Source organism: Cynoglossus semilaevis, chromosome 10 (assembly GCF_000523025.1).
Source record: "Cynoglossus semilaevis isolate Cse_v1.0 chromosome 10, Cse_v1.0, whole genome shotgun sequence".
Taxonomy (NCBI): Eukaryota; Metazoa; Chordata; class Actinopteri; order Pleuronectiformes; family Cynoglossidae; genus Cynoglossus; species Cynoglossus semilaevis.
Genome location: NC_024316.1, coordinates 6427763 through 6454553, shown reverse-complemented (window position 1 = coordinate 6454553; position 26791 = coordinate 6427763). Strand labels below are relative to the sequence as shown.

The window sequence follows — 26791 nt, the reverse complement described above, 5'->3', positions numbered from 1 at the left end:
ATAAATTAAATAATCTCCTCAAGATAATGGCAATAGGCCTCAAACAGCTAAAAAAGTTAAGTGTTGGCTAATTGTGTATGGTCCTTACTACTAATTTCCCAGTAGTTGGAGTGAATATTTGGATCTTTTATCTATGTGCGTAATTAAAATCAGATAACCTGACAAGAGAGCATCTAAGGACTGTCGTCACACGGCATCCACACCTCCTTGTTGGACCAGTGTCTGGTTTACGTCTCATGGAGCTGTACCAGTAAAACCTGTATACATAGCAGAGGATCAGAACCTTCCTAATTATAGTACATACATAGAGCAGAGCTATAATTACATCAACTACACACCCACAGGCGTAAGGAGAAGCAGAACAGAAACTCTGATGGTAGAAAGAACGTAGAAAGGAACTGAGAAAGCGTGTGTGGGGGGGGTATGGGCGAGCCTCAGACACTACACGTAACACTTCATGATGTGATCATAGCCTGCCAGACACTGCACATTTTAAACACACACGAACTGACACCTTTATACAGACGGAGTAGGTCTAAATTGAACCAGCAGACTGGACGAACCCTGTCTTGGTCTTTCCTTAAAAACGGATGGAGATTCGACAGAAGTGAGCGATTTTTGGTGCAGTTTTAAGACTGTAGAATTCATTAGAAAATGTACGTATTTTGCTAACTACCAGCACCATTGTTATGCCCATGTCCAACTCAAGTCCAAATGCGGCTCGTATTATCATTTCTGTGGCCCTAGCTTAGAGTCTGGTTGTCTTAAAGTCTTTAGTTGAGAGTCTGGGTTAAATGCAGTTAAATTCTATCCATATAACATAATCACTAATTCCAATTTTGTTTTTATTTTGAATTAATTTAAAATTGTATTTATTTCGTTAAGTAGCAGATTTCATTGGAGTTCAAATTCAATATTTCTGATTGAAGCGTCGTCAGCAGTGGCAAACAAACAACTAAAACTAAAGTTAATTTTCATATCCAACTCGTCATTTCTTTATTGTTTTGCCATTGTACATTTTTGTAACATTCTTATTGTAAAAGCAACGGAGAGGAAACGAAACAGGTTCCTTTCAAAGTCACCACTTGAATCATGCTTTTGATTTAAAAAAAAAAGAGAGACAGGAATCATTTTAGAGATGCTCCACAAAACAGCAAAATCGCAAACAAATACAAAGCCTTTTCTCCTATTTACATTGTAAACCCCTCCATCACACATACACATATGCATGACTCAGACCACCAAAAGTCCACCTGTAAAAAACGCTCTCAGGGAGGAGCCGGTGTCTTGATGTGAGACAGCAGCTTCAGAGCCAGAGTTCAGGGACTCTGGTGTAATACAGTGGTACAGAGACAGAATCTGAGGCGAAGTAAAGAGAAGACTGTCGTTGAGATGCAGGAAATCTAAACCAAGTCCAAATTACTGAGAAGAAATCCTGGAGAAAGAGGCCAGTCAAGGTAAATAGTTTTGGCTACATTTAACTCTCTTCCAACGGTTCAATAAAGGTGCATTTCAGCAGCATGAACTAGTACCAGGTGCAAAGAACAGTAACAGGAAAGCACCGAAAGAACCAGCATGAGTTTGAAGATGGATTTTGATGTAGATGTAGGACTGTTGGGAGGCTTTAGTCCATTTACATTTTTCTGACTGGTCCCCACAATATTCTGATCCTTCTTGACAGTTTGTAGGAACCAACAGGACCCTGAGTTCCAACTAGTGGCACCTTATATTAACTATAAGCAACAGTTCTTGTCATTTTATATAATTTTTTAATTAACCATACATCCTGCACTATCCTACCATCACGTCCGAAAGCACACTACATCTGGTCTATGGTCTGATGGGATTCCCGCCAAGTTTGTGCAATTGCAGGAACCTAGTGACAGGAACCAGAAGCACTGGAAGCTTGGTGGCTATTTTTGCACATGCTTTTGAGTGACTCTGCATCAAATTTCTGTGGTAGAAATGTAGCCAACGTTACTGAAGACGGTACCTTTAAAGTGGAATAGATCCTGACATTAAGTGAAAGAAATACAAATAAAACATTGGGGGAAATTAAGAACAGTAACGGGGGAGTAGGGGGGGGGATCAGGAGAGAGTACATACACCCATTCATTCTTGTATTAAGTCAACAGACCCCTCACCCCTGGAGTATCGGGGGTGGTTCTCATCAGGCTACACTTTGACTTCTTTGCAAAAACACCAACTGCTGTTTGTCTATTACCTTGGAACAACAAAGCATCTGTGGCTCCTGTTCAAATGCAGTACTTCCTAACATCTTGTATGCAAAGACATGAAATATTCCACAACCAACTCTAACAGTAGCTACAGTGAACTGCACCTATCTGTGTGTAGTTCCGTTGAAAAGCAGAGCTGAAAAAGTGTATGATGTACGATGATACTCTGGTGGTGACTGCAGAGTTAACTTCACAGTACAATGAAACAGAGTAATACTCTTCCTGGTGTGTTTGCATAGTCAAATAAAAGGTAAAGAACGTCCAGCTACCTTTTGAAAAGGCTGGTTTGGGTCTGAAGCTACTAACTATAATACATCTAGTTTGTCAAGGGATTAGGTAAGGAATAAACCCTGTCCCAGTCCACCTCTGACCTTCTTGGCCCATTTTTAAAAGAAGACAGTGATGTTATGCTATTTTTAGGATTAATAATGTCAACACATGCAAAAGGAATATTACCAATCCTGGGGAGGGGAGGGGTCTCCAGACCTGAACACACCAGTTCCCCACTATTACACTGCTCACTGTCCATTAATGCCTCTGTGACTGCACAAGAAACTCTCGTCCAGTGTTTTATCTCTGTGACAGGTGTGGTTCATCACTCTTTTATAAGACTTGTTAAAGAAGCTAACAATTTGATGTTTATGTTGAAATATACTAAATACTGTAAGTTCTGAGTGTGTTGTTATTGGTCTATAGAGGTCAGGCTGGTTGTCAATCAACTATTGCAATTGTTGCTTTCTAACAGCTTCACTGCTGGATCTTTATCTTCAGAGGCTCTGCTGTGTCATTTTAGTCACTAAGGTTGGGCAAACATGTCCAGTCAACATAATTCCTCTTCATGAAAAGCTGATGCTTCAGAAATTATTTCTCATTGAAAAAAAAAAACAAACAAAACAAAACTGCAAATCAGTGCTTTTGTTTCCTAAAGGGAGCAATTTTTTGCTTAATGACACCAGTGCACATTCAGTATTTTGGAGTTTCTCTTTTTCTATCTAATAGTGTCAAACCCACTGAGTCAGATTGATTTAAAAACATGCACTATACAAATTATTTGGGTTTGATTTATTAGATAATAACATTAGGAGTTTATCATTTGACATCATATAATGTACTCCTACTATTTAACCCAAACTCCAGATTCGTTCATTCCAACATCTCTTTCCACCACTTTGGGGTAAAACAAAAGAAAGAAGCTGCTTTCCATTCTTATTGCATATCAAAAATCCTTTCCAAATTATACACCACTGCACAACAGACTGTAAATTAACAAGAAAACCACTGATGTTTAAAAAGAGAATCTGACTTTGCATCACACCACTGACAGTTGCACTTTTCTGCATTAATTATCAAGCTTCACACTGGTGCGCTGCTAAGGCTACACTGCACTGACGGCACAGTTTGATGAATGTTGTTTAGTTTGCAACTGAAAATGTTATGAAATTTTCAAAAGTTCTATCTGTTTTGACGTGAGCTTTTCCTTTTCTCTAAGCGGCTTTGACTGCTGTAGGACACTGGGTTCACCATTCAGAGCCGTTATGTGGCATTCAGGACCAACAGACCGTAATTTCCACGTTTATAAAAGACCCATTGTTTTTTGAGGAAGAAGATATTTTGATTACAGCGGTGGTTTAACATGGTCACACCAGGACAGGAAAATTTCAGTAAAAAAAAATACTAGAACATTTAAATTATCCTTTATCCGTCCGTACTAGTTAGACATAAATGGTAGGACCATAACCACAGATAGACTCCCACCCTTCCCTCATAGGCCAGGGCTCTGACGCATGAGAAAACAGAAACAAAAAATGTTTCCCAGGATATGATTAAAAAAGAAAATTAAAAAAGAAAAAGAAGTCCAACCGAAAACTCTTATATGATACAAATAAAAATCTAGATAAGTTAGAGTCTTAACAAAAAAAAAAGGAAAAAGAAAATAGAAAGAGATTGGAAAAAATGTGCAGAAACGGTCTTCTGACTAGCTTTGGCCCACTGTGTTTGTGTGCAAGGTTGAAACAGCAGAAGACACAAACTGTCCCACCAGAGCAAAACGTCTCTCTGTCCTGGAGATACAGGGGGAACCAGAGAAAGAGAGGGGGTAGCAGGGGAGACCGCTGGTTCAGCTCTGCCACTCACTATTCTCCCAGTGGGTGGGGCTGTTGTGCCATAAAAAACACCCCTCATGTTCCCACAACATACAAGTCAGTGCTCGCTGGACATTTACGATAAAAAATATATATTAAAAAAAAAAAGAAGAAAAATCGACACCTCCAAAAGAATACAGCAGCGAGTAGGATGACTCAGTCGATCTTAACTGCAGCATAGATTTTTCTGATGAACATGTAAGCTGCGTAGAAGCCGATCGTGCCTGTCAACAGCCAGAACGACAGCACCATCAGGGTTGTGTAGCCAAAGTACAAGAGGGAAGGGATGAACTCCACAATGTCCAGCTAGTGGAGAAGGAGGAGACACAGAGCAGTGTCAGTCTCATTTCTTCTTTATAAAGTGAAAGTCATGCCAACAGCTTAGTACTGCAAGTAACTTTAGAACCAAGCAGTATAATGTTTAATGTTCCTGTGACAAAAAGTCAAAACAAGGAATCCAAGAAAGGATGCAAATCCCTTATGCTGTGATATGAGTGCATCAGTGACCATACAGTATCAAAAGGGAAAATGTGTCCATTCCATTGATGTAGAAACACATATGGATTCTGACATAGGAATTTCAAAGACACGCACAGACACGTGTTTTTCCTAATACAAAACGCCATGGATTTTTGTTTAAATAGGTTAGACCTTATATACCCATAACAAATGTAATGTAACACATGCTATGTAGCTTGTTTTCTTAAATCGGGGATATGAATTGTTTAACCACAAGGAGTAAACTTGTCAGAAAATGTTCTAAAAATGTGCTACAGTTATATGTTTAAGTAGGAAAAGACTTCTAGATATTCAAACTTAGTTTAGTTTTATATACTGTACAAAATCTATGGCCTATTACTTTGAAATAACCTTTTCTGGAAACACCTGTGTTAAGAAAATAAAACTCTTGTCATACAAACTCCTTAACTTAGCTCAAATGAAGAAATCTGCTGTTTAATGTACTGTACACAGGTCAGTGTACATTGACCTTCTACTGATGGTAATTGACATAAGTGTTATGAAATAGTGCCTGGGGATACTGATCTGTTTGGCAAGACAGAAGTTACACTTGTGTTTTACCTTGTTGGCAAAGTAAAATACAGCGTAAATAAGAACGTAGAATGCTGAGCCTCCTGAAACCAGGAAAGTCCTCCACCACCACCGGTAGTCCTGAGACACAAAGACAACACAGTAAATTAAAATTCAAAGGAAATGCAGAGGGGGGGATCAGTTCATAAATTTATTTGTCAAATTGTTCGCAAGTTTAAACAAACTTTCATTCAATTTCAGTCAATTCAGTCAACTAATTAAAAAATATTCAGTCAATAAAAAAATGTGTATCAGACTTACTTCTGCACAGAGCTGAAAATAAACCATGACTATACTGATCTGAGAGCAGGACACCACCAAGATGATGAATACAAGGAAGAGGAACCCAAAGAGGTAATAAAACTGATTCTCCCAAATGGCCTGTAGGGGGAAAACATACATGTGTAGAATATGAGTAAATCTACAAATCTACTGGCTTCTTTATTTTTACTAAGATGCAGTGTTACTCACGCTGAATATAAAGAAGAGCTCAATGAACATGGCACCAAATGGCAATATCCCAGCCATTAGGATTCTGGTGGAAGAACAAAAATATATAAACCTCACAAGTCACTGAAGGAGATGCTTAACCTTTATATCCTAACATTTCTAGCTTTAAAACTCACCCAACAAATTTGTTCATATACCAGCGCTGCTCTGGGACCTGACGAGGAATCTGGTTCGTCCGCACAGGGTTATCGTAAGGCTGTTTGCGGAAGCCAAAGTAATATCCCAGGTAGACCAACGGCATGGAGATACCAAACCACATACAGAGCAGGGCCAGCATTGTGGTGAAGGGAACCTAGTCAAGCAAAGAAAAAGTGGATAGTTAAACAATTAGGGCTGTCAACTGAGTAAAACGTGAAAAGGGGTAGCTGTGGAATAATCATAATTTGTCATGATTAACTGTAATTAAGGTAAATTAAAAAAAAAGGTTATACGTAAATATTACACAAAAAAATATTATTTTGCCTGTGTAATACTAGAAAGAAATGCATTACGTGTGAAGAATTTCTTTCAAAACTTCAAAACAGTGAACCTCTTGTCTCAACAATATTAAACAGTCTAAAGTACATTGCAATCAATTTGACAAATCTGTCAGTCAGCTTGTCAGTCGTAGACCTACTTACTGCAATGCACTCAGTGAGGCTGATCTGACGTGTCTGACCTGAAGCTGAATGTTCACTAGATGAAATGTTATTCCAACCTCATGTAGTGTGAGCAAAAACCAATGTGTTTGTATAAGAGCAAAAGTGAATGAACAATGGAATTATTGAATGTAATGTCATGCACCATTCTGTCTATGCATTAAAATGTATTAATCTTCACAAATGAATTAATGTGCTTAGTTTTAACAAGAATTAGTTTAAACATATTTTACAGTGCTTATTAGACCCTCATTTGTGGTGAACAGGCTGCTTTACTACATTGTCAACCACAAAAATATAGGATTTCTGCACCAGACTTACCGCTCCGGAGGAGTGTTCCCCCCAGATGAAACAATTGAGAATGAAGCAAATTCCAAAAACCACTGCAGGATACAATGTTGCTGTCTACAGAGAAGAATGAAAACAGACAAACTCAGCTGTTGTTTCTTTAATAACACCAACATCTCCAATATTCCTTTGTTTTCATATAAGCTGTAAAAGCAGCACAAAAAAACAACTGAAAACTGTACTCAAAATGTTAAGATAAATTATTAACAAAGGTTTAATTTGAAATGTTTCTGAACGTTTTAACATGATTTTAGGCCCCTCCTTAGAGAATGTAAGGATGTGCTGTTGACTGTCTAAGTACACACAGATACTTCTTGTAGTGCAGTATTTGCTAGCTTGTTGAGGTTTTATTGCCTACTGTTATTTTTATTCTTTTGCTACTATTAAGAGAATAATAAGTTATTTTTAGTGACTTACACAGAATGCTCCTTTCTTCCACCGATGACCCTTCAGTGTGCGATACAATCTGCCAGCAAAGTAACCACCAAACACTCTGAAGACAAAACAGAACCAAACATCAGAGGGGTGCATTTTTAGGAGTGAGCATGACTATAACTTTTCTGGTGATGACCTGTGAAGTCTGGGTGGCTCTTACCCCATGAACATAAAAAGGAAGCAGGAAGTTGTCATCAAGGCCCCTCTACTGGACGGAGACAACATTCCTAACATTGCAACAACTATGGGGAAAATGGACAAAGGAAATTGTCATAGAAATTATTATGGATCCAAGCAGATAGTAATCAATTATTACGTGCAAATAATACGTAAATAATAGTAAAATAAATTATAAAATGTGTATTGAATAGATATATTAGCAACGATAAGATCTGCCAATGAATGTCATCAATGTCTATCAATGTCAACATGGCAGTACGTGACAGTGTGTCATCAAACTGCATCTTTTGACATTCTTTTCAAATAGTGCAAATAGAACATCTAGTACATCTAGTACATCAAGTTGCACTGGTGAACATTTCAAAAGCTGACAGTATTCATTTGGAACCAGAAACAACAGATAGAATTGAAGGGTGAGGAGAGGTTCCCACCTCTAATGTCAACATCTGTAGAAGAACTAATAAAGAAGACAAACTTACAGATTACGATCAGGATCATGCAGAACAGCTGGATTCCTGATCCCAACAGCGAGCTGAGGATCATGGGATACTGAGGCGGCCTGAAGACGTCACCGTGGACATTCTTCCATCCCGACTCTTCCATTGTGTCTTCCTGGTTAGAGAAGAAAAAAAGTTAGTTTTTTTTAGTTTTAATGATATTATTTTTTTCCAAACTGCCAAGATTATTCTAAAATAATTGTATTTAGTCATATATTTTTAATGTATTTGACAATGCTACACAGTTGTGGTTGCTCAATCACAGTGACTTTTTCCTTACAATGTCATCTTCTCTGTTGTAGTTAGCAATGTCTTTCCTCAGAGTGCGGATGATGATCATACTCAGAATACCTTAAGGACAAGAAAGACAAGCACTAATATAATTGCAACACAGTACATTCCCTGTTGCTGAAAAGGAACTTAGGTAGATATTATGTCATCTACAGCAGAGCACACAAAGACAAAGAGCCACTTGAGAAAAGGCATCAGGAATTTCTAATTACATTCTTAACATAATCTTTGCCTCTTTCCTTGTTCTGTCTGAAGATTGAGGTTCATGTTGTTCCGTCAGGTGCGCCACCCAAGACTACCCGGGTGTCACATGAGTTCATTTAAACTTCATGACAATAATTATGCTGGTGGTCAAACTCAAAATGTATGTCTTCTTCTCATACTATAACTGTAGACAACAAGTGCTGGATATGACAGAAAGCATTACAGCACATGAAGATCTTACTTACTTACTAGTTACTGTATAGTTAATGAAGATACAGCAGAGCAGAGAATTAATTACAGACGTACCAGACAGAAAGAAGACGACCACCACAGAGTTGATGATGGAGAACCAGTGAATCTGGACATCACTCATGGTCAGGTACGTGTCCCAACGGGATGCCCACTTCACCTCACTCTCCTGTTTGGAGAGTTAAAGAAAGCAAAATGTTTATTTAAAACTTTTTTTTAAAGTTTTTATTATTTTTAATAAAAAGAAAATCAGTGTTTTCCAACCTTTTTTGAATCACAGCACATATTTTACATTAACAAAAAAATCACTGCCACCAAAAAGCATCACTGAACAACACTTTTCTTTCCCTTTTGAGTTTTGGCCAAGATTTTCATTTTGGTTCATCCCTAATAGAAACTAATTTACTATATAACTAAAAGTGTGCTGTTCACTTTACACCTTTAGGACAGAGAACATTTTGGTTTTCTGACAGAGCTTGATAATATGCACAGTATTTTTAGTATCAAAGGACAAGCTGACTGCTCAAATAAATAAATAAATAATGTAAGTGTCAAAGGTAATAAGGACTAAAACAAAGTTCAAACTATTATAATGTTATTAAAATTTCTACAGGACTGACCTTCCAGTGGACAGAGTATGTAAAAAGGACATCATTCTCTTTGGTTGGATCAATCTCCTGAGGTGCAGAGCCACTGGCTTCAGGCAATGTACAGGTTTTATCTGCTTCCACTGGTTTCAGATCTGAGGATTTGACAAGAAAAGAACAGGAAGCAAATGGCTATGATTTAATTTTTTAAAATTTAATTTCACATTAATTTGAGCTGTTCATCACACCTACCGTCTAATCCCACACTCTGAGGAACAACTTCAAATCGCACAACCCTGTAGTCATCAATTTCACCCTCTTCCACCTTCTCTCTGTGGAAGTAGATGATGAAGGACAGGTGGTTGTGCAGATAAAACTGTGAGGGTAGGAAAAGGAATGAGACAATAATTACTGTCAAAAATTCTGAACTACTCACACAAAATACATCTAGCACAGAGTAAAAACAAATGAACAAAAAAAATGGAGTATTTAGGACACAACTGTATTTTAAACAATACAAAATGCAATGAGAGAGAAATTTGAAACGAGTAAACCAAAGCCTTGACAACGATTGTTCAAAAAAGTCCATTTACCTTGCTGTTATCAAAGAAGCCCAGTCTATAACCATGTTCAAACTGTACATCCTTATTCACATCTTTCTTCTGCTCTTCCTCACCAGCTGCCTCTCTAACTGGGTAAAATTCTAACCTTGTGGCAACTGGCAGGTTATCAGCAATCCTGGAATCCAGAGAGAAGTGGAATTGATTAAATGAAGAAAACTAACACATTGACTTTGATACAATGTAAAAGCTGCAACGGTCACAAAGCAACCTGTACAAACAAACGGGTTTATACTCAGGTACCACTCAGGTTCACTCCTATATAGTTAACAGTGTTGAGGTAGGAGTGACAGGTGCATTTTATTCACGAGATCTATAAAAGTTGTTACAGCTGATATAGATTCTGTCATCAGTATAGCAGTACACAAAGACCTAAAGTAGAAAAAGCAGAACTGTAACTACACAGTAGCTAGGATGAGGGTCTGATCAAATACAACATGTCTGTATAGGTTCTCAGTCATCCAGGTAATTTAATTAATTTTAATTAATTTGAAGACGCCTCTTGGATGAAAGGTTAAACATCTTAAAAAAAAAAAAAAAACCTACTTCGTCCAGTTGCCCTCGATGTAACTATTTTTGGGACAAATCGACTTAGTCAAAAACGGTAGAGTGCAAACAATTTGAAAAGGGAAGCGTACTGCGATAAAAGTACATTGACAGAATTGTGGAGTATGTTTTAGTGTTCCTAAACATACATAAATGGTATTTTACTTTTCCAAACTTACTATCAGCAGTTCCTGAAATATTTTTTACAGGTCGTCAAACATGCTGTCACACAGATAATAAATTGCAAAAATCACACTGAACAGGAAGTTTTGTATTTAAATTTATAATGACTTCTAATTTTGAACACAACATTGAATGAAGGGTGTGCTTACAGGTGGACATAATACTCCTCCTGGATTCTTTCTGCTATGAGTCTGCTTTCTGCTACACTGAGAGTTTTCTTGCTGCACATCAGCTCACATCTCTTGTCTTTGTCCATCTCTACACTGTAAAGCGTGTTAACAATACGGTCCCCGCGTAGCACCTCCCCTGTAAAACAGATTGTATGATTGATTAAAATGTTATGAATATTTTTTTTAATCTCTCAGAATAGTAACAGTCAATGTCACATGGGTTAACAAATGCCAAAAAACAGATGTCTGCATTCAACTTACCCAAGTTCTCTCCCTTGTAGACAACAGAGTCTGGCTTACAGAAAGGAAGGGAGTAATATTCATAAGGAAGCTGGGTGCGAGAGCTGGTCAGCTTCACCGCCTTAAACAAATAAAAATAAATAGATAAAAAAATAATAAGAAGAATAAAAAAAGATATATATATATATATATATACATATATATATACATACATACATATATATATATATATATATATAAAACTAATAACTGCATGAGGAAATGCTTTGCAACAACCTGGATTCACTGAAAATGTACACAAATGAGCAAGTGTATTGTCCATAACATCAACATCATGTGTAATATGCTCATGGCTAGAATTAATCTGCTTTAAAACACTCCCCGAGTCTTTAAGCCTCACCTTAATGTCCACTACGTCACCCTTATGAAAATCCCGGGGAGCGACTCCAGGAACGTAGAAAGGCTGGGCCACTGGGAATAAGGATACCAACAACAAGGCCCACCACGTCTCCTAAAACACAGTGCCAATAATATTTTGGTTTTAAATGCGGTACAAATATCACACTCATATTTTAGAGATCAAGCGGGGCACGTTGGGTTTAGAAAAAACTTAAGGAGAGATAGTACATGTACACCTACAACAATTTGTGTGAAATGTTCTCAGGCATAAAACATGGAGACTTTTGAATCAATTATACATGACCAATTACCAAAGCGATGCTCAAACGGGGCAGATAATAATAACAGGAACATCAGCTATAACTTCATTACATGTTATAATGTCTGCTGCTTTGAATTCAAAATTTCACCAGGATTAAATCACTGGCTGGATGGTAATACACATTACATAATAACTACAGGTGGGTAAGAATAAGAGGATGCGCAATGTGAAAAAATAACCAAAAAAAAAAAAAACCTCTACTCTCTTTAAATTTTGGGGCTTGTACTATCAAAATGATTAGACATTGACTGCCTAATGGCAGTGGCAGGTGTTCTGGGTACTTCCAGATCTCTAACAAGTATCATGATACTTGAGAAACTTGTGAAAAAGTATCATGTTGGAGATCCAAAGTGTTAACCAAAACACCAGAAATATTCATTAGGTCTCAAAATGAGGTAGAAAGTTGTACAATTTTGGTTCATTGTGAAATGAGCAATACAGCATATTAGATGGCTAAACAGATTTCTTTAGGACACACAAAACATTTTCTAATTAGCAACAACTCCCAATAGACAAACCATACAGTCACAATTGTAGGAGGAGTTTGGACTAAGTTATAATGACATCCCAGTAATGCTTTCAAATGTGGATGATGCATATTCATAATTACGGAACATAATACTAACAATCCAGAACAGTAAAAACGTTATCTTTAATTACAGTCATTTATTGTGATCATTTAAGATTTTCTGGAATGTTGTAATTTAAATAGTATTTCAGTCAGCAGAAGTTTTCCTCCATCACAGCTAATAGTATTTTAGCATTACACTGTCTCAATAACATTAAAATCTCAGCAGCGACGGTCCCTTAGCATCTCACTATCATCATTAGTTTTAGTTTATAAGAAGAAACAGTATGACTATGGTTTACTATTTAAAAGCACGGATTCGTGGACAAGGATTCAACACGAGTGCACTGTCAAGTTTTACAAAATAAGTTATCCAAAAGCTATGCTGGTATGTTTGAACTGTGTTCAAGATTCATGATTTTCTTGTCAGACTTAAACCTTACACTCGTTAAACTAACAGCGTTAACACCAATGCTACTTGACATCGATGCTAACTGCTAGTGTTTAGACAAAGTTCCTGGGAGCTCCTTTCTCGGCGAATATCAGGACAAAACTAGAAACGTGCTTATGAAAAAATAACACTTAATTAATCAACAAATGTCACCAAAATGAGTTTTAAATAACAGTTTACTGACGAACGAGGCTACGAGACATTAGCTCCCAAGGCTAAGTATAGCCACCAGTTAGCCGCACTGTCAATACTCAAGTAGCGTCGGTGATCTGTAAACAAGCCCTTTCTTGGGCTTTAAATGTTCTACGAGTTCCGCTGTAAACCAATGCTCTGTTAGACCTATAAATTTGGGTTTTATTAAATGTGGAAACTGTGAAAAGAATGCACATTTTTTAAGAGAAAAAGAGTTCGCTTTATCACTCACCATAGCCGCGGCCGCCATTTTGAATACGTGTCATTAGTGACGTCGCGGTAGGTGTGTTTCCTATTTTTAATTGTGTTTGTTCTGGCTCTCTGAGGCTCTCTGTGGCTGAAACGAGAAGTTAAGTAATACTGATGGAATTTCTGTTCTGACAGTGCTGCTAGAACAGTTCAAAGAACGTCCAAAGGAGTTGCACTGTCTTTGTGGATTTAGAAAAGCACACGATAGAGGGCCTTGGGAGGAACTGTGGTACTGTATGACAGCGGCTTCAATAGGTGATGCGCGCCTCCCCTGGGGGGCGCCAAAGAGTCACAGGGGAAGTTGCATGCATTAAGTGAGATTTGCTGTTGCAAATATTCGTTAATGAATGCTCTTTCTAAAACGTTATGAAAATAAAGCGTTTTCAAATACATTTTTACAGTTTATATTGAAACTCCTCATTGCCAGGAGCACACATAAGATACAGTTACTGCAGAGGCATGTGTGGGTTAAGGCAGGCAGACAGGATTTGGGGGAAGGCTGTCCTTACCTACTCTGTAGGGGAGGCTCACATTCACCCAATTTAAAAACCCCAGCTGTATGACAAAGTCAGGAATGGTAGAAAAGTACGTGATGATTTTGAATGTATAAATCTAGTGAGACAGTATTGAGGTGTGCTGTCGGAGTGACTGATAGGTTCATGGTAGGGTGGGGTTTCATCAGCTCTGGGCCCCTTTTTGTTTGCTATGCTGATGGACAGGTCAATTGATGAGATCAGACAGGAGGCTCCATGGACAATGACGAACTAATTTTTTTTCCATATTTTTTTCTTGAATTTATTTACAAACCTATGTTATTTGGTGGGGGTGAAATTATTATGAGATACCAATACAAAATATGTTAATTAAGTGAATAATTATTTGTCATTGTGACACAGCACACCACTCACACAATGAAAAACCTTCCGGACACAAGAGATACAGATGAAAAGGCATCTGTATCTCTCTGTGATATTAACGTTGAGTTTTGTCAAAAGAGAAATTATAGATGTAATGTCTTTGTCAAAGTAATGAATTCTACATTAGTACTGACTAAAGTCTGACTAAAAGACAATACTTCTTGTTTTAGAATAGTTTATTGAATGTTTTTTTTTTTCAAAGCATTCTGGAACTAAGCATTCAATACAAAAAGCAGAATTTTCTTTATCATAAAGAAATTAATCTGTTAAAAAGTTCCAAAATTAAATATGAGTATCTTTTATTAATAATCTTCAGTTGTTGACTAGATTATCATTTGAGCATTCGGTGACTGTGTGATAGCTCTTCTATTTACATGAAACTAGTAGATATTGTAAGGATTATAGGAGAGTAGTCCAACAGCAGTCAAACGGTTACATACGCAGTATTTTCAAGATGTTAGGAGCAGTGCAATTTGCAAAAATAAATTATTTTCTTTTAAAACAGACAATCAAAAATATGAAGACAAATATATTATCATATTACTTAATGTTTCAGAAACAAAGTGGACACAGAAAGTATGTAATATGCTTGAATAGAAACAACCATGGCTAAAGACTCATTTGAGGAGAAATGCTGTAAGAAACCACAACATATTGAAATTCATATCACATGAGAAATCATTTAGGCATACTATATCCTTTGGCTTACATTTTGTGTCCACGCTCTGCCATCACATTGAGACAATATATACATTTAACCCAAAAGCCAGTGAGCTAAACAGTATGTGCGCTAGCCTCCTTTTTGTCATTCCTGAAGTACAGGGATGCCAGTGATTCCTCCACTGCCATAAGAAAAAACAGCAGTGTAAACTCTATGCAAATCTATGTAAGCTAGACAGATTGCACAACTCAAACCACCTTCTAGCGGTGTCTTTGCCAATTTCAATCTATTTAATAGACATGACTTTCAGTGGAGAGGCAATGGGTTTCTTCTGTGAACAAAAGAAAACTGTTTTATGAACATACATAGCTTCAATTGGAATTCCAGGACAAGAGTAGCCCTGCTGTTTCAAGACTCTCTGCTGCATATGTAGCCCCCTTATGTCAAAAAAAAAAGTTGAGATATTTTGAATTAGTTAGCTCTTTAAATTCTTGTTTACCCTCATCATTGTTCTCCAAATTTGGTAAATTCCAGGAAGGTCATCTGCAACCAGAAAATGTGTTGTTTGTTGTGCTTCTACCTTAGCCATTTGTAAAAAAAACACAAGAGCATAATTTTAGGTGACCTGAATAACTTTTGCCACGTCCATTGTTGCTGTGTTTTATAAATGGGAATGAGAAAGTTAAAGAGAAACTAACAAAGTATTTAAGCTACAGTTCAGAATGTAGGAAATGTCTGACTGGATGACTCCTTCTCTTGGAGATATGGACGCAGACTTTTCTCAAGGTTGCTGCTGGTACTGTGTCTCTGTGGCTGTGTAGAAATCCCCCAGGACGCTCTGCAGGTAATCAAAAGTAGGACGTTCCTCTGGCTTGTTCTTCCAGCACTGCATCATTATATCATAAAGTTCACGGGGCCAGCTCTCCAGGCGTTGCATTCTGCTGCCTTTCTCCAGGAATCGAATCACCTCTGGGTTTGTCATCCCTGAATTCAAGTGGAGTGGGAGACACTCAGTTGTGGATTTGCGTTCTAAAAACAGGCCTTGGTTCACATTCCTGTACATTAAAGATGATGCCGTTGATCTTCTTACCTGGGTAGGGTGTACGTCCATAGCTAATAATCTCCGTTAGCAGGACCCCGAAGGACCAGACATCAGATTTAATGGTAAAAGAGCCATAGTTGATGGCTTCAGGTGCCGTCCATTTAATAGGGAATTTGGCTCCTTTTTGATTGGAAGAAGGTTTAAAATAAAATCTTTATTATTCCCAATATTAATATTAATATTAATGAATAAAATCTAAAGCTGTTTTTTAATCCTTGATGGATAATGAACATATTACTATACTACCATTTCTGACCATTAGCGGGAGCCAGAACAAAGTCAACCTCTGACAGCAGCACTGACAGTTATGATATAGAAATCTCTTCTATTTTATTGAATAGATGTTCATCTTTGGTGAGAAAATGAATGATTTTTAAACAAATGTTATTTGGCAAATTTGGGAACAATTAAAAAAAAAATTCAGATCAGACTTTTGATCAGGTCCGTACAGTAGATATTTTATATATATCTATTTTACTATATATTTGTCATGTATTTTAAGTGAGCTCTAACCTACCTTCTCTGGCTGTGTACTCGTTGTCTTCAATGATACGGGCGAGGCCAAAGTCAGCGATTTTGCAGACTAATGCCTTACTGACCAGGATGTTGGCTGCTCTAAGGTCTCTGTGGATGTAGTTCCTCTGCTCGATGTAGGCCATGCCCTCTGCAGTCTGAAGGAAAGAGTCATGTATTTACTATTGTTAGCCTTTCCTTATTAGAATTCAATGTGGCCAATGCATTTTCCACTAATTGTACAGTAGTTGGAAAAATTCTAAGGTTTAGCTAAATTAGCTAAATTTTGTTATTATTATCAGTAATTTTCCACTAATTGTACAGTAGTTGGAAAAATTCTAAGGTTTAGCTAAATTAGCTAAATTATGTTATTATTATCAGTATATAATATATATAACATATATATATATTATATTAATATATATAATATATTATATACTATATAGTATATAGTATATAATATATATAGTATATAATAATAATGTTATTATTATAATATAATATTATTTATATTATTATATAAATAATGTTGTTATTATTATGTTAAATGTTAGCTAAATTACTTAGATAATAATACCTAGAAAGAAAACGCAGTAATCGAAATCTAAATTTGTGTGCACTGCTTAACTCAGTAATTTACAAACAAATGCGAACTGTTGCAGTTGTGTTTTTTTAATTATCTAAGTCTCTTTTAATTACTCAATAAATTTCAGTCTTTGTGTGAAGAGTTATTAAGATTTGAAGTGCATTAGCCAGACACACCCACCTTCAATTGTTTTTGTGTCATCGCCAAACAAGAACAACTGGTCAAATTTGACGAGTTAAAAACACATCACATTCCGTTCCTCTTTCTTTCTTGCATTTCTTTCCCCGTCCCATTTTCACTGAGTTGATCTAAAAACTATTATTTATTCACTGCAGAATGATTTGTCTTTGTTCGTTTATGCAACAGTGACGGGTAGTATAATGAAATACTTCTGTTATGTGATTTATTATTGAATCCAGAAGATGACTGTATTTCCTTACGTATACATTTTGAGGCATTTTTATTTGGTGGTGTGCCACAGGATGAGATTCATTGAACAGTGGGATGTTGCTCATTTAGTATTTGAACCTTCCCAAATACTCTCCTCAATTGTATGCCAATCAACAACGTCATTTTTTTAAAGCTTTGTTCAAAAGTATGTGTGACGTGAAGGGCTTGTGATGTGTCTTACCTGGGCAGAGAAGTCGATGAGCTTTGGTAGTTGAATGCGGTTTCCTTCATCACTCTTTAAAAAGTCTAATAAACTACCTGTAGGCCACAAACACAACACACATCAGTAAAACATCTGCTCTCTAGTCAAAATATAGACGTACACACATTTTTTACACTAATTCTCATTAGTGACTAGGTTTCTTGGACTCGGACCCTCAAGACTCAACTTGGATGTAAACTTTTTTTACTTAACGCAAAATTGGACTAGGGCTGGCACGTTTGACCCAGACTCTCACTAAAACCCTGTGGACCTAAATTTTACATATTCTTGGTGCATTGAGGATTTTAAATTCTGGGGAAATTGAATCTCTGTCCGATGTGTCAGTCAGACTAAGCTCAACTAAGTTTGCTCTTGAATCGTGAGTCACACACAGCTAGATTTAAGTCGCAGTCCAGGACTTGAATGTGATCACTGGGAACTTAATCATTGTCATTCAAGCAATCTTTAGAAAGTACAGCAGGAGATTCCTGTGAGAATTTGCATTCTACTGATAGTTTACATAATAAGTAGCGTTGAGATTTGAAGTTTGGACGGGGCTGTATCCTGTTAAAACCAGAAATTCATCGAGACTTTTATTGGATGCCTTTAACTGCGAGTCACATTGTGTCTACACATTTGAGGCTTTGTCATCTATTTTCACAATTTACCAAAATAAGGTTATTAATAGACGTTGTCTAATTTTTAGACTGACTTGCATTTTACACACACACACACAGACACACACATGAACACACCCTTCTCCATGTACTCTGTGATAATATAAATAGGCTCCTCTTTGGTGACTACGGCATGAAGTCGGACCAGTTTGTCGTGCTGCAGCGTCTTCATCAGGTTTGCCTCTGCCATGAAGGCTTCCACAGACATGCTGCCAGGTTTCATAGTCTTTACTGCCACCTTGGTGTGTTTATTGTACGTTGCTAAAAGCAAAACAGCATGGGGCGTTAGGAGTAATTGTGAGCTGTAAAAAAACACATGATAACTGAACAGTTTAGTTAGATCTTACCCATCCAGACTTCCCCAAACTGGCCGGCTCCAAGTTTCTTGTCCAGTTTAAGAGATGATCGAGGAATTTCCCAGGCATCTTTTTCCCATGGCATTTCAGGCTTAAGACTCACACAGGGGGTGGTCAGGTTTTGGCAGAGACCGTCTCCCTGCTCTGCAGTCATCGTGCAAAAAAAGCCACGTTTTAATTCCAGGTTTAAAATATATATTTTTAAGAGTCAATTATGAGGTTTATAAAACATCATGCTCCACATAGCTCGTGGTCAATAACTGTCAACAGGAACAATCAACTGTCACCACTCTGCACTATACAATAACAACAGTTGGGTGTTCAGAATTGGCAGGTGCTGTACTCACTCTTGTAATGGTTGACCAGCTCCTGCAGAGTGACGAAGGTGATGCGAGGAGAGATGTAAAAGCCTCCATTGTCCAGGGTTCGGATCTTGTAATGTTTGACTGTGACACCTGACTGCATGTCGTTGTCTCTCACAGACAGAGAATAGCTACCTGTTGAAGAAGAAGAAGAACAAGAAGAAAAATGTTGACCTAACTGACAATTACTTCTACTTTTCTTTTTATTTCGGCTTTGTCCCTTTTTTCAGGGGTTGCCACAGCGAATCATTGATTTCCATAATACCCTGTTCTCTGCATCTTCTACTCTGACTATTTCTATTTAAAAAATAAATACATTTTATTAACATTTAAATTTAAATTTAGTCTGACAATTACTTCTACTAACACACAGATAAATATGGTCAGATAATAGGGTAGAAAATGGCTCAGGGCAGCATGTAGCAACCATCAAACTACTGAACACAGTAACCCTAGAGATTCAACTGCAGGTTTGGGACTTTTTAAAATTTGTTTAAAGCTTCAATAAAGCTCAACTTGAGCACTGACTGCTCTAGTTTGATATTTGAATGTGTTTGAAGAGTATAACCAAGGGCTTTTAGAAGAAAAGCCCCAATGTAAGAGATACAGTCTGTATAAGGATTACAGCTGCTTTCTACTTTTCCCAACAACTGCATCGCTATGTCAACATTAGCTTGACAGACCAAGTGGAGTTTGGGCTGTTCACAGTGTTTATCTCTTGACCACTCTACAAAACAACATACAAAAGTGTTGTTTTTTCCTTCACATACCCTTGGTGGTCTCACTGTCTCTGATCATGAAGGACCCCACTTTGTTCCCTGGGGCCTGCAGCTGCCGTTCAGCATCTTTTCTGCTCACGCCTTTGAAGAACCACCTCCACAACAGGAAACAGATCAGTTAGTGCTGATATGTCTGAGCTTCAGTTCCTCTTTTTGATGCCTTTTGTTTTTACATTCATATCAAAGTGGTTTGTTTTTTTTGTACAATTCTTAATTCGGTCAAATCTGCAACTATACAGTGTAGTGTTTGCTATTTCTTCTAAGGTTTCTACATCACATTGTATATCAAACCTTGAGTGATTGACTTGTTTCGTATGGCCATGCAGCGAGTACTGCACGTAGTGATGTGAGGAAAACAGTTGGTAGGTGTAGGCAATATATTAATATAGTTGACTAATGTTTTGAAAAAAAAAGGCTTTTAGACAGATAACAGCCAAGAAGATTGGTAAACATCAAATTGTCGGTGCACAAAAAAACCCAGGAATGTGTCATAAATACCAAGAGAAAAAATGTAACAACAAAATTATGTGAGTTGTGTTGGACTTACTCCTCAACCTCCAGAGTATCTTTGGCCACATAATTACTGGGGATGTAACCTTCCTGCCCTGAACTCAGAGACATAGCCCTCCACCACTCTCCCATTCTGCAATGATGGACAAATAGAAAATGGCGTGTTAACAAATCCACCAGATAAAAACAAAAACATTTTTATGTTGTAAATGTGTCACTCACTCTTCTAAGATCTTCAGCTTATCCCCCTTCTTAAAGCCGAGGTCTCCATCATGAATGGCATCATAGTCGTAGAGAGCCACGGCTACACTCTCTCCTAAAGCAGGGAAAGGAAAATTAGGAAAGATTTGTTTACATGAAGCAGTGACATATGCTGTGGTGTGTGGTAACAGAAACTGTGTTGTCTCAAAGACAGGCGACCGAGCTAGAGGTGGCTAAACATAAAGTGATCAGAGGAAAAGGTTGAAATGTGTTTGTTGTTGTTGTTGGTATGAAGTTAAAAATGGAAGGTTTAGATTAGGGATGGCTCGATCCAGTACTCAGGGTCAGCATTGGTCTGATATTGGTCAAAATTTCAGGATATAAATCCAAAGAAACAGCTATGGCTTGTCCAACAGGCCATACACAGGGACAATAGCATTTAGCTTTAGCTCAGAGTCTTTGGGCAGTAAATGTTGCAGTAGGAAAAGTGAGGAAAACAAGATAAGAATAAAACAGGTTAAGATGGAGGTCAATGAGCGTACGATAAGCAATAAGCGTACATTTGGACATTACAACACAGGTTCCGGTCTAGTCTGACAGTAATGCAGCAGCTAAATGTTGAGGGACAATGTGGAAGACGTAGAGAAAGCTGCCCACTGCTCTCTTTGGTGATGGGGTGTCATAATGTGTCACAATGACAAGTAGTTCACTTTCCTTTCCTTCTTTCCTTTCTCAAAGGTACACACACACACACACACACACACACACACACACAGGGATTTCAATATTCATTATTTGTAATGAAAACTGATGAAATTGTCGGGTGAAAGTTCCATAAATACAGAACATTAAGAAAAACAAACAAAAACAAACAAAGCAGGCCAAACAAAATGACGGACAAAACTGTAGAATATCGACAAAAAAAGTAAAAATCTGAAAATAAAAAAATAGAAAAATAGAAATTGTTAGTAAAAGCTACAAGAAATAATTTAGTTTTTTTTGTTGTTGTTCTGGTTTAAGCAGGTCTGACAATAGACAGTGTATGAGATCCGTGCAGAGACATCCACAATCGGAATGAACTGGTTTTGGAGTTGGCTTGGTTCCAAGGTTTATTTGTAAATTACCATTTGATGTAAATTAAGGGGAGATAATAGTATGTAAAAATTAAAGACGTGGATGGAAACCCTGTATAGTTGAAAGCAGGGCTGTTAAACAGGATTCAAACATCAGCTATGTTGTTCAGACACAAACATGTAAATGTGTTCATTTGAATGTTGAAAGGGACACGACTCACCGGAAGAATTGGCCTGTGTTTTGCCCTGCACGGAAGAAGACAGAGTGCTGTTAAGAGACTGAAGTCCAAGGTCATCGATATTGGCTATCAGGTTTTTTTTATACATTTTACTTTATGAAAGGGGGAAATGGACTTCTTATGTGTTTGAAACCTCAGATTATCATACATCAAAATTGTGTTTTCAAAATGTAACCAACACAATTAAGTACACAATATATTCTGCTAGTGCTGTATCATAAGGTAGAAACTAAAATCATCTTGGAGGATCCAAGAAACTGACATAATATTCCATTGAAGAGGATGTGATCAAGCACCCTTTAAGAATGTGTTTACTGTTGACTGAGTATTTATGTCTTTTTTGCTAAACTGTTTATATCATCATTACAGAATTGAAACTGATGTGTCCATTTTCTTCTATGCACTATAAAAAACACTGACTAACCACAGAAGATAGAGTTCTTGAAAAAGGAAGCAAAGTAGACTGTGTCCTACCAGTTGAAAATATCAGACTGCAGATGGTGTTTTTTGTTCTTGTGTACGTCATAGGGTTACTTTAAAACGAATACTAGTGACACACATCACAATACAACCTGAAGAGGCTAAGCCTCAAAGACACATGGCAGGCTGACATTTGAGGTATACTGTCCAGATCTGGCGCTGTGCTTGTCACTTCCTCTTTCTTTGTCAAAGGGTTTTCTAGATCTAGAGTGTCAGCACAACGGAAACTGTGGCCAAAGGAGCCATATTTCCATGCTGCAACACCAGAGTAAGTGTGAAGTCACGAGTAAAAGCGTGTAGACTCGGCCTTTATAAATAGATACAATAGAGTAAACAGGCTTCAGATCTTGATCTTCTTTACATTTATTTGAGTTACTGACAAATAATGACAAATAATCTTTAACTTTTTTTTTAATCAGCATGTTGTTAACCCATGTATTGTGTAACCTGTGAATGTTATCTCAAAGCATGACTACTCACAGCCTTGTTTCCTGAGGTAGGGTCTCTGACATAGTGGGCTGACTGAGAGCGTTGCTCTTCGTTGGACGTAGCTTTGCAAAATTCACCGTCCTTCTTTGAACCCACACAGCCCATGGTTCCCTCAGCTGGAGAAAAGAGAGGAGGACTTTATGACAAAGATATATTTTTATTCCATTAACCAACAAAATATACGGTGGAACCTCGAGATACGAGTGTTTCGACATACTAGCATTTGGGGATAGAGAGCAAGCCATTGAGCAAATTGAGATTAACACGCTTACAGACGCCACACTTGGTGGCCGACACTCCGTTCACTGATTTTCTCTCTATTTTGTGCATTAGTCTTCATGATAGTGATGAGTCCTAAGAAAGTGAGTGGTAAGGATGGTGGTGAGAAGAAGAAACGCATGATGACCATGAAAATAAAGCATGAAATTGTCGATAATATGAGAGTGATGCCCGCTAAAGAAAGAATACAATTTAAAAAAAGCAATCCCGCACACTTGTGAAGTGTGACAGGCTCAGTGAGTGAAAACATTTTACTCAAAGGTTTTGTACACGCGCTGCCCTTTCAAATGGTATTTTTAGCCGAATGAGAAATCTTCAGTGAAATGAAAACACTTGTTTTCATGTGTACTTTGTGTACTGACTGTGACTTAGACCGATGATAACAATTTTAATCTGTGTTAATCTTCACACATTCATTAACGTGCTAATTCGGGCAGTCCTAGTAAAAAGTCAAAACCTTTTGTGACTACAAAATCCATCTACAAAATCTACAAAATGTTGATCCACTTGTATCTAATTTTTCCCCATTAAAATTATCTAAAAACCAATTAATTCATTTCAGCCCCCCAGAAATATACTATTAATAATTAAATTAACCCCATCTAATAATCAAAAACATAAATATAAACAAATATACTGATAATATAAAATAATAACAATTAAGAAAAAAAAATATATTATTATTTTAAAAATGGATACAATAACCCAACGAGGGACAGTAAGTGAGACAGGGCCACAGAGTGTCGGGGTCACCAAGGTAGGAGAAGGACTGGGAGTGAGGAGAGAGAGAAAGGGAATGAGAGAAATAAGGTAAAATGACTCAGTCGGGGACAGTGAGCGTCACAGTGCGACGGTGTCGAGTGGAAAACTGGAGCTCGGTTGAGCACTCGTAACTCGATGTTTACTCGTATCACAAGGAAACTCTTACCTACTCGTAACCCCTGGTATTTCAGGGAGCTCGTATCTTGAAGCTCCACTGTATATTTTCAATAGGACACTGGCCTAGACTGTCTGTAGGGCAGTTTAACAGACAATGTATTTCCACAAAGATTGTCTCCTTTGTGTCTTTGTAAAAAATGAAGACGTTTAGCAAACTATCAACAATTTGTGTTGGATTCCCGTATAACACTGACTTCTTTGGAAATGTACATGCGGGATAATGCTAAAAACGAAGCGCCTACCAATGGACATGACAACCGTAATGCAGAGGAGTTACTGTTTCATTTGTTTTATGTAAATGTCTACTGAAGAGAGGACAATGAATGGATTGTGATTCCAGATAGAAGCTGTGTTTTGCACTTGTCTTTGTGTGGTTTAAGAGAAGTTATATCATTTGTATATCATCTCTATAGTGCTTGTAGCCACAGCTCAATGATCACAAAGACAGTAATCTTCATCTGTGAATATGATGATTATTTTCTGACATCACATGTCACAATTGACAAGTCAGACCGAAACATCCCCTAAAACTGAAGCACCAGAACATTTCAACACAGGTCAAAAAAATGTCTTCATACATATTTATCTTTTTACCATCACCATTTACAGACACATCACTAGCGTTGCTGCTCACAGTTCGACAAATAGAGATGGAAAATATTTCATTTGAACATTGAGACACAGGAAGTCCCATAGGTCAAAGCTGGTGGTTCGCATGCTTCTCTTTTCTCTCTTTTTTTTTTTTTTTTTCGAGCCATGTTCCTCTTTTAACCTAACCTAGGCCACACCAGGTTTCTCTGGCTGTTTCCATTCTCATTTAAACTTCTGCAACAAAACCAAAATCAACCCTTATGGTAATTCTTCACCATTTTTCAACATATTTTTGGTATCAAAGCATTTATTTATTGGACTTTAACAACCCTCAACAAAACATGCATTTATACCACGTAGTGCAGAGATGTGGTTAGTACTTCATAGCACTGGTTTTTAACCTCATTTAGCCAAATGTTTCAGTGCAGAGTTTACCCATGGTGAAACCTACTTTTCAACCAATTCCAGCCAAATGAACCCTTTCCAAGTGTTACACAAGATCCATGCATTTTTTAAATAAAATGTTTCTTTATCGTTCTCTTCACTTTCCTCATTCTTATAAATATGACACAACTTAATGATAAAAAGAAAGTGGAATATCAAAAATGAAAAATAATAAAGTTAACACAACAGCTCCACAACAAGATTTTACACAATCTATTTTTGTGACATGATTATGCTGTTGGCAGGTAAATTGACAGTCCACCCAAGAGGCCACAAATGAATACAAGGTATCCAAAAATAATTACAGCTAGGACAACTGGACGGAGTCGGCTTCTCCAGCCTCTTGGATGAGAGGTGAAACGTCTTCAAGAAACCTGCTCCGTCCAGTTGCCCTTGATGTAACTGTTTTTGGATAGCATGACCTGGATGACTGAGAACCTACACAGACAAAATGAATACAAGGTACGATGAAGAAGTAAAACTAATGTGTCTGCGTTTGGAAATGAAAGCATTAAAATGGTCCTTAAAGCTGTTGTTGTTTTGCACTTTTACAAAGTTGAATTACTTTGTGAAAGTCAGGTACCAACGTGTTCAGCAGTTTTTTTAAGGATATGAAAATGAACTTTTTTTTCGACTGAGGCTTTCATTTCTTTGCTTCGGACACTTCTCCTCCTCATTCGCTCCCCTCTCCACCTCTTTTAAGGAGAATTCTTAAATAAGACATTTCACTTCTCTATCTCGGTAGTATTCATGCTTAGTTTGATTTCAAAATAGCAGCATGACATCTGCATATGCGTCATTGCCATCTCATCTGATGATGAGATGGCAAGGAGTTGAATCTGTCTATGAAGCTTTGTTTTTTAGCTCTTCACTACATTCTTCCCCAGAAAGGAATGCAATGCAACAACATCCTACTGTAAGGATGTTCTGAGTGAAAGCACATTCTTCTCTGTATCAAGACATGTTCTACCACAGAGCCCTCAAATACTGTAGAACAACTTACAGTAAGTAGTAGAGACGTAACTGTTTGTCTATGTAAATGAAGCGAGCGTGCACTCTGGTTTGAGAAACACAGAATCCAACTGCTTTTATTATTAAAAGCAAAAGTTTTGGAAGAAATCAGTCACATACAGCGTACATGGCATAGTCTGACCATCAGGGGTTAAAGAGCATCATTGCTCCAGGAAAGAATTTAAAGTATTTTTTTCTATATTTTTTCACGAGGTTTGCGTTAAACAAAGGCTCCATTCACGATCAAGACCAGAAAAAAAAAATGCAAATAAATGTCATCAAAAACATTTTGTTGTTTGGTCAGCAAGGACAACAAAATGACCAAACGGGGTGTACGTGATTCTATGAACATTGAACAACGTCACTCTGAACACTAAAATATAGTGCACAAAAGAGTATGTATTCATTTATTCACTACTCATGTTCCCATTTTAAGTTTCCGTAGGGGGAAAACACCTCCACACAACATAAAAAAACCTTTTTACAAGAACCGCCCTGGATATAAGAAATGGATAATACAGACGTGGAATTACAGACCGCCAACAGGGTCACCTCAAATAATCCTACATCATATATATATATAT

General features: G+C 37.4%; 2 protein-coding genes across 15 annotated transcripts in view; both read right to left on the bottom strand.

Moving 5' to 3' along the window:
- Window positions 1–13435, bottom strand: part of tm9sf4 (transmembrane 9 superfamily protein member 4) — a 64857-nt gene extending 51422 nt beyond the window's left edge. For 13 of the 14 annotated variants that reach the window (XR_003050817.1, XR_003050821.1, XR_003050823.1 and 10 more), the window contains exons 1-17: window positions 13330–13435; window positions 11566–11676; window positions 11187–11286; window positions 10905–11061; window positions 10000–10144; window positions 9659–9782; window positions 9440–9561; window positions 8877–8988; window positions 8356–8426; window positions 8058–8190; window positions 7559–7640; window positions 7381–7456; window positions 6937–7020; window positions 6094–6269; window positions 5939–6002; window positions 5729–5848; window positions 5459–5548 (exon numbers count right to left, since the gene is read on the bottom strand). Coding sequence is in view for 1 of the 14 variants with exons in the window: in XM_008318409.3 (XP_008316631.1) it covers window positions 4535–4684; window positions 5459–5548; window positions 5729–5848; window positions 5939–6002; window positions 6094–6269; window positions 6937–7020; window positions 7381–7456; window positions 7559–7640; window positions 8058–8190; window positions 8356–8426; window positions 8877–8988; window positions 9440–9561; window positions 9659–9782; window positions 10000–10144; window positions 10905–11061; window positions 11187–11286; window positions 11566–11676; window positions 13330–13347 (1935 nt within the window). In the remaining 13 variants the exon portion in view is untranslated. Of the gene's footprint in view, window positions 1–967; window positions 4685–5458; window positions 5549–5728; window positions 5849–5938; window positions 6003–6093; window positions 6270–6936; window positions 7021–7380; window positions 7457–7558; window positions 7641–8057; window positions 8191–8355; window positions 8427–8876; window positions 8989–9439; window positions 9562–9658; window positions 9783–9999; window positions 10145–10904; window positions 11062–11186; window positions 11287–11565; window positions 11677–13329 lie in introns of those variants that run through there. The other variant, XM_008318409.3, reaches the window with a different exon arrangement.
- Window positions 13436–14421: 986 nt separating this feature from the next.
- The window catches only part of hck (HCK proto-oncogene, Src family tyrosine kinase), a 12874-nt gene continuing 504 nt past the window's right edge, over window positions 14422–26791 (bottom strand). Inside the window, exons 2-13 of the mRNA XM_025059200.1 lie at window positions 22935–23059; window positions 21957–21981; window positions 20684–20777; window positions 20499–20594; window positions 19943–20046; window positions 19158–19307; window positions 18802–18954; window positions 18533–18715; window positions 17757–17833; window positions 16544–16697; window positions 16015–16146; window positions 14422–15908 (exon numbers count right to left, since the gene is read on the bottom strand). Of these exons, the coding sequence (XP_024914968.1) occupies window positions 15706–15908; window positions 16015–16146; window positions 16544–16697; window positions 17757–17833; window positions 18533–18715; window positions 18802–18954; window positions 19158–19307; window positions 19943–20046; window positions 20499–20594; window positions 20684–20777; window positions 21957–21981; window positions 22935–23048 (1485 nt within the window). The 5' untranslated portion in view covers window positions 23049–23059 and the 3' untranslated portion in view covers window positions 14422–15705. The remainder of the gene's footprint in view (window positions 15909–16014; window positions 16147–16543; window positions 16698–17756; window positions 17834–18532; window positions 18716–18801; window positions 18955–19157; window positions 19308–19942; window positions 20047–20498; window positions 20595–20683; window positions 20778–21956; window positions 21982–22934; window positions 23060–26791) is intronic.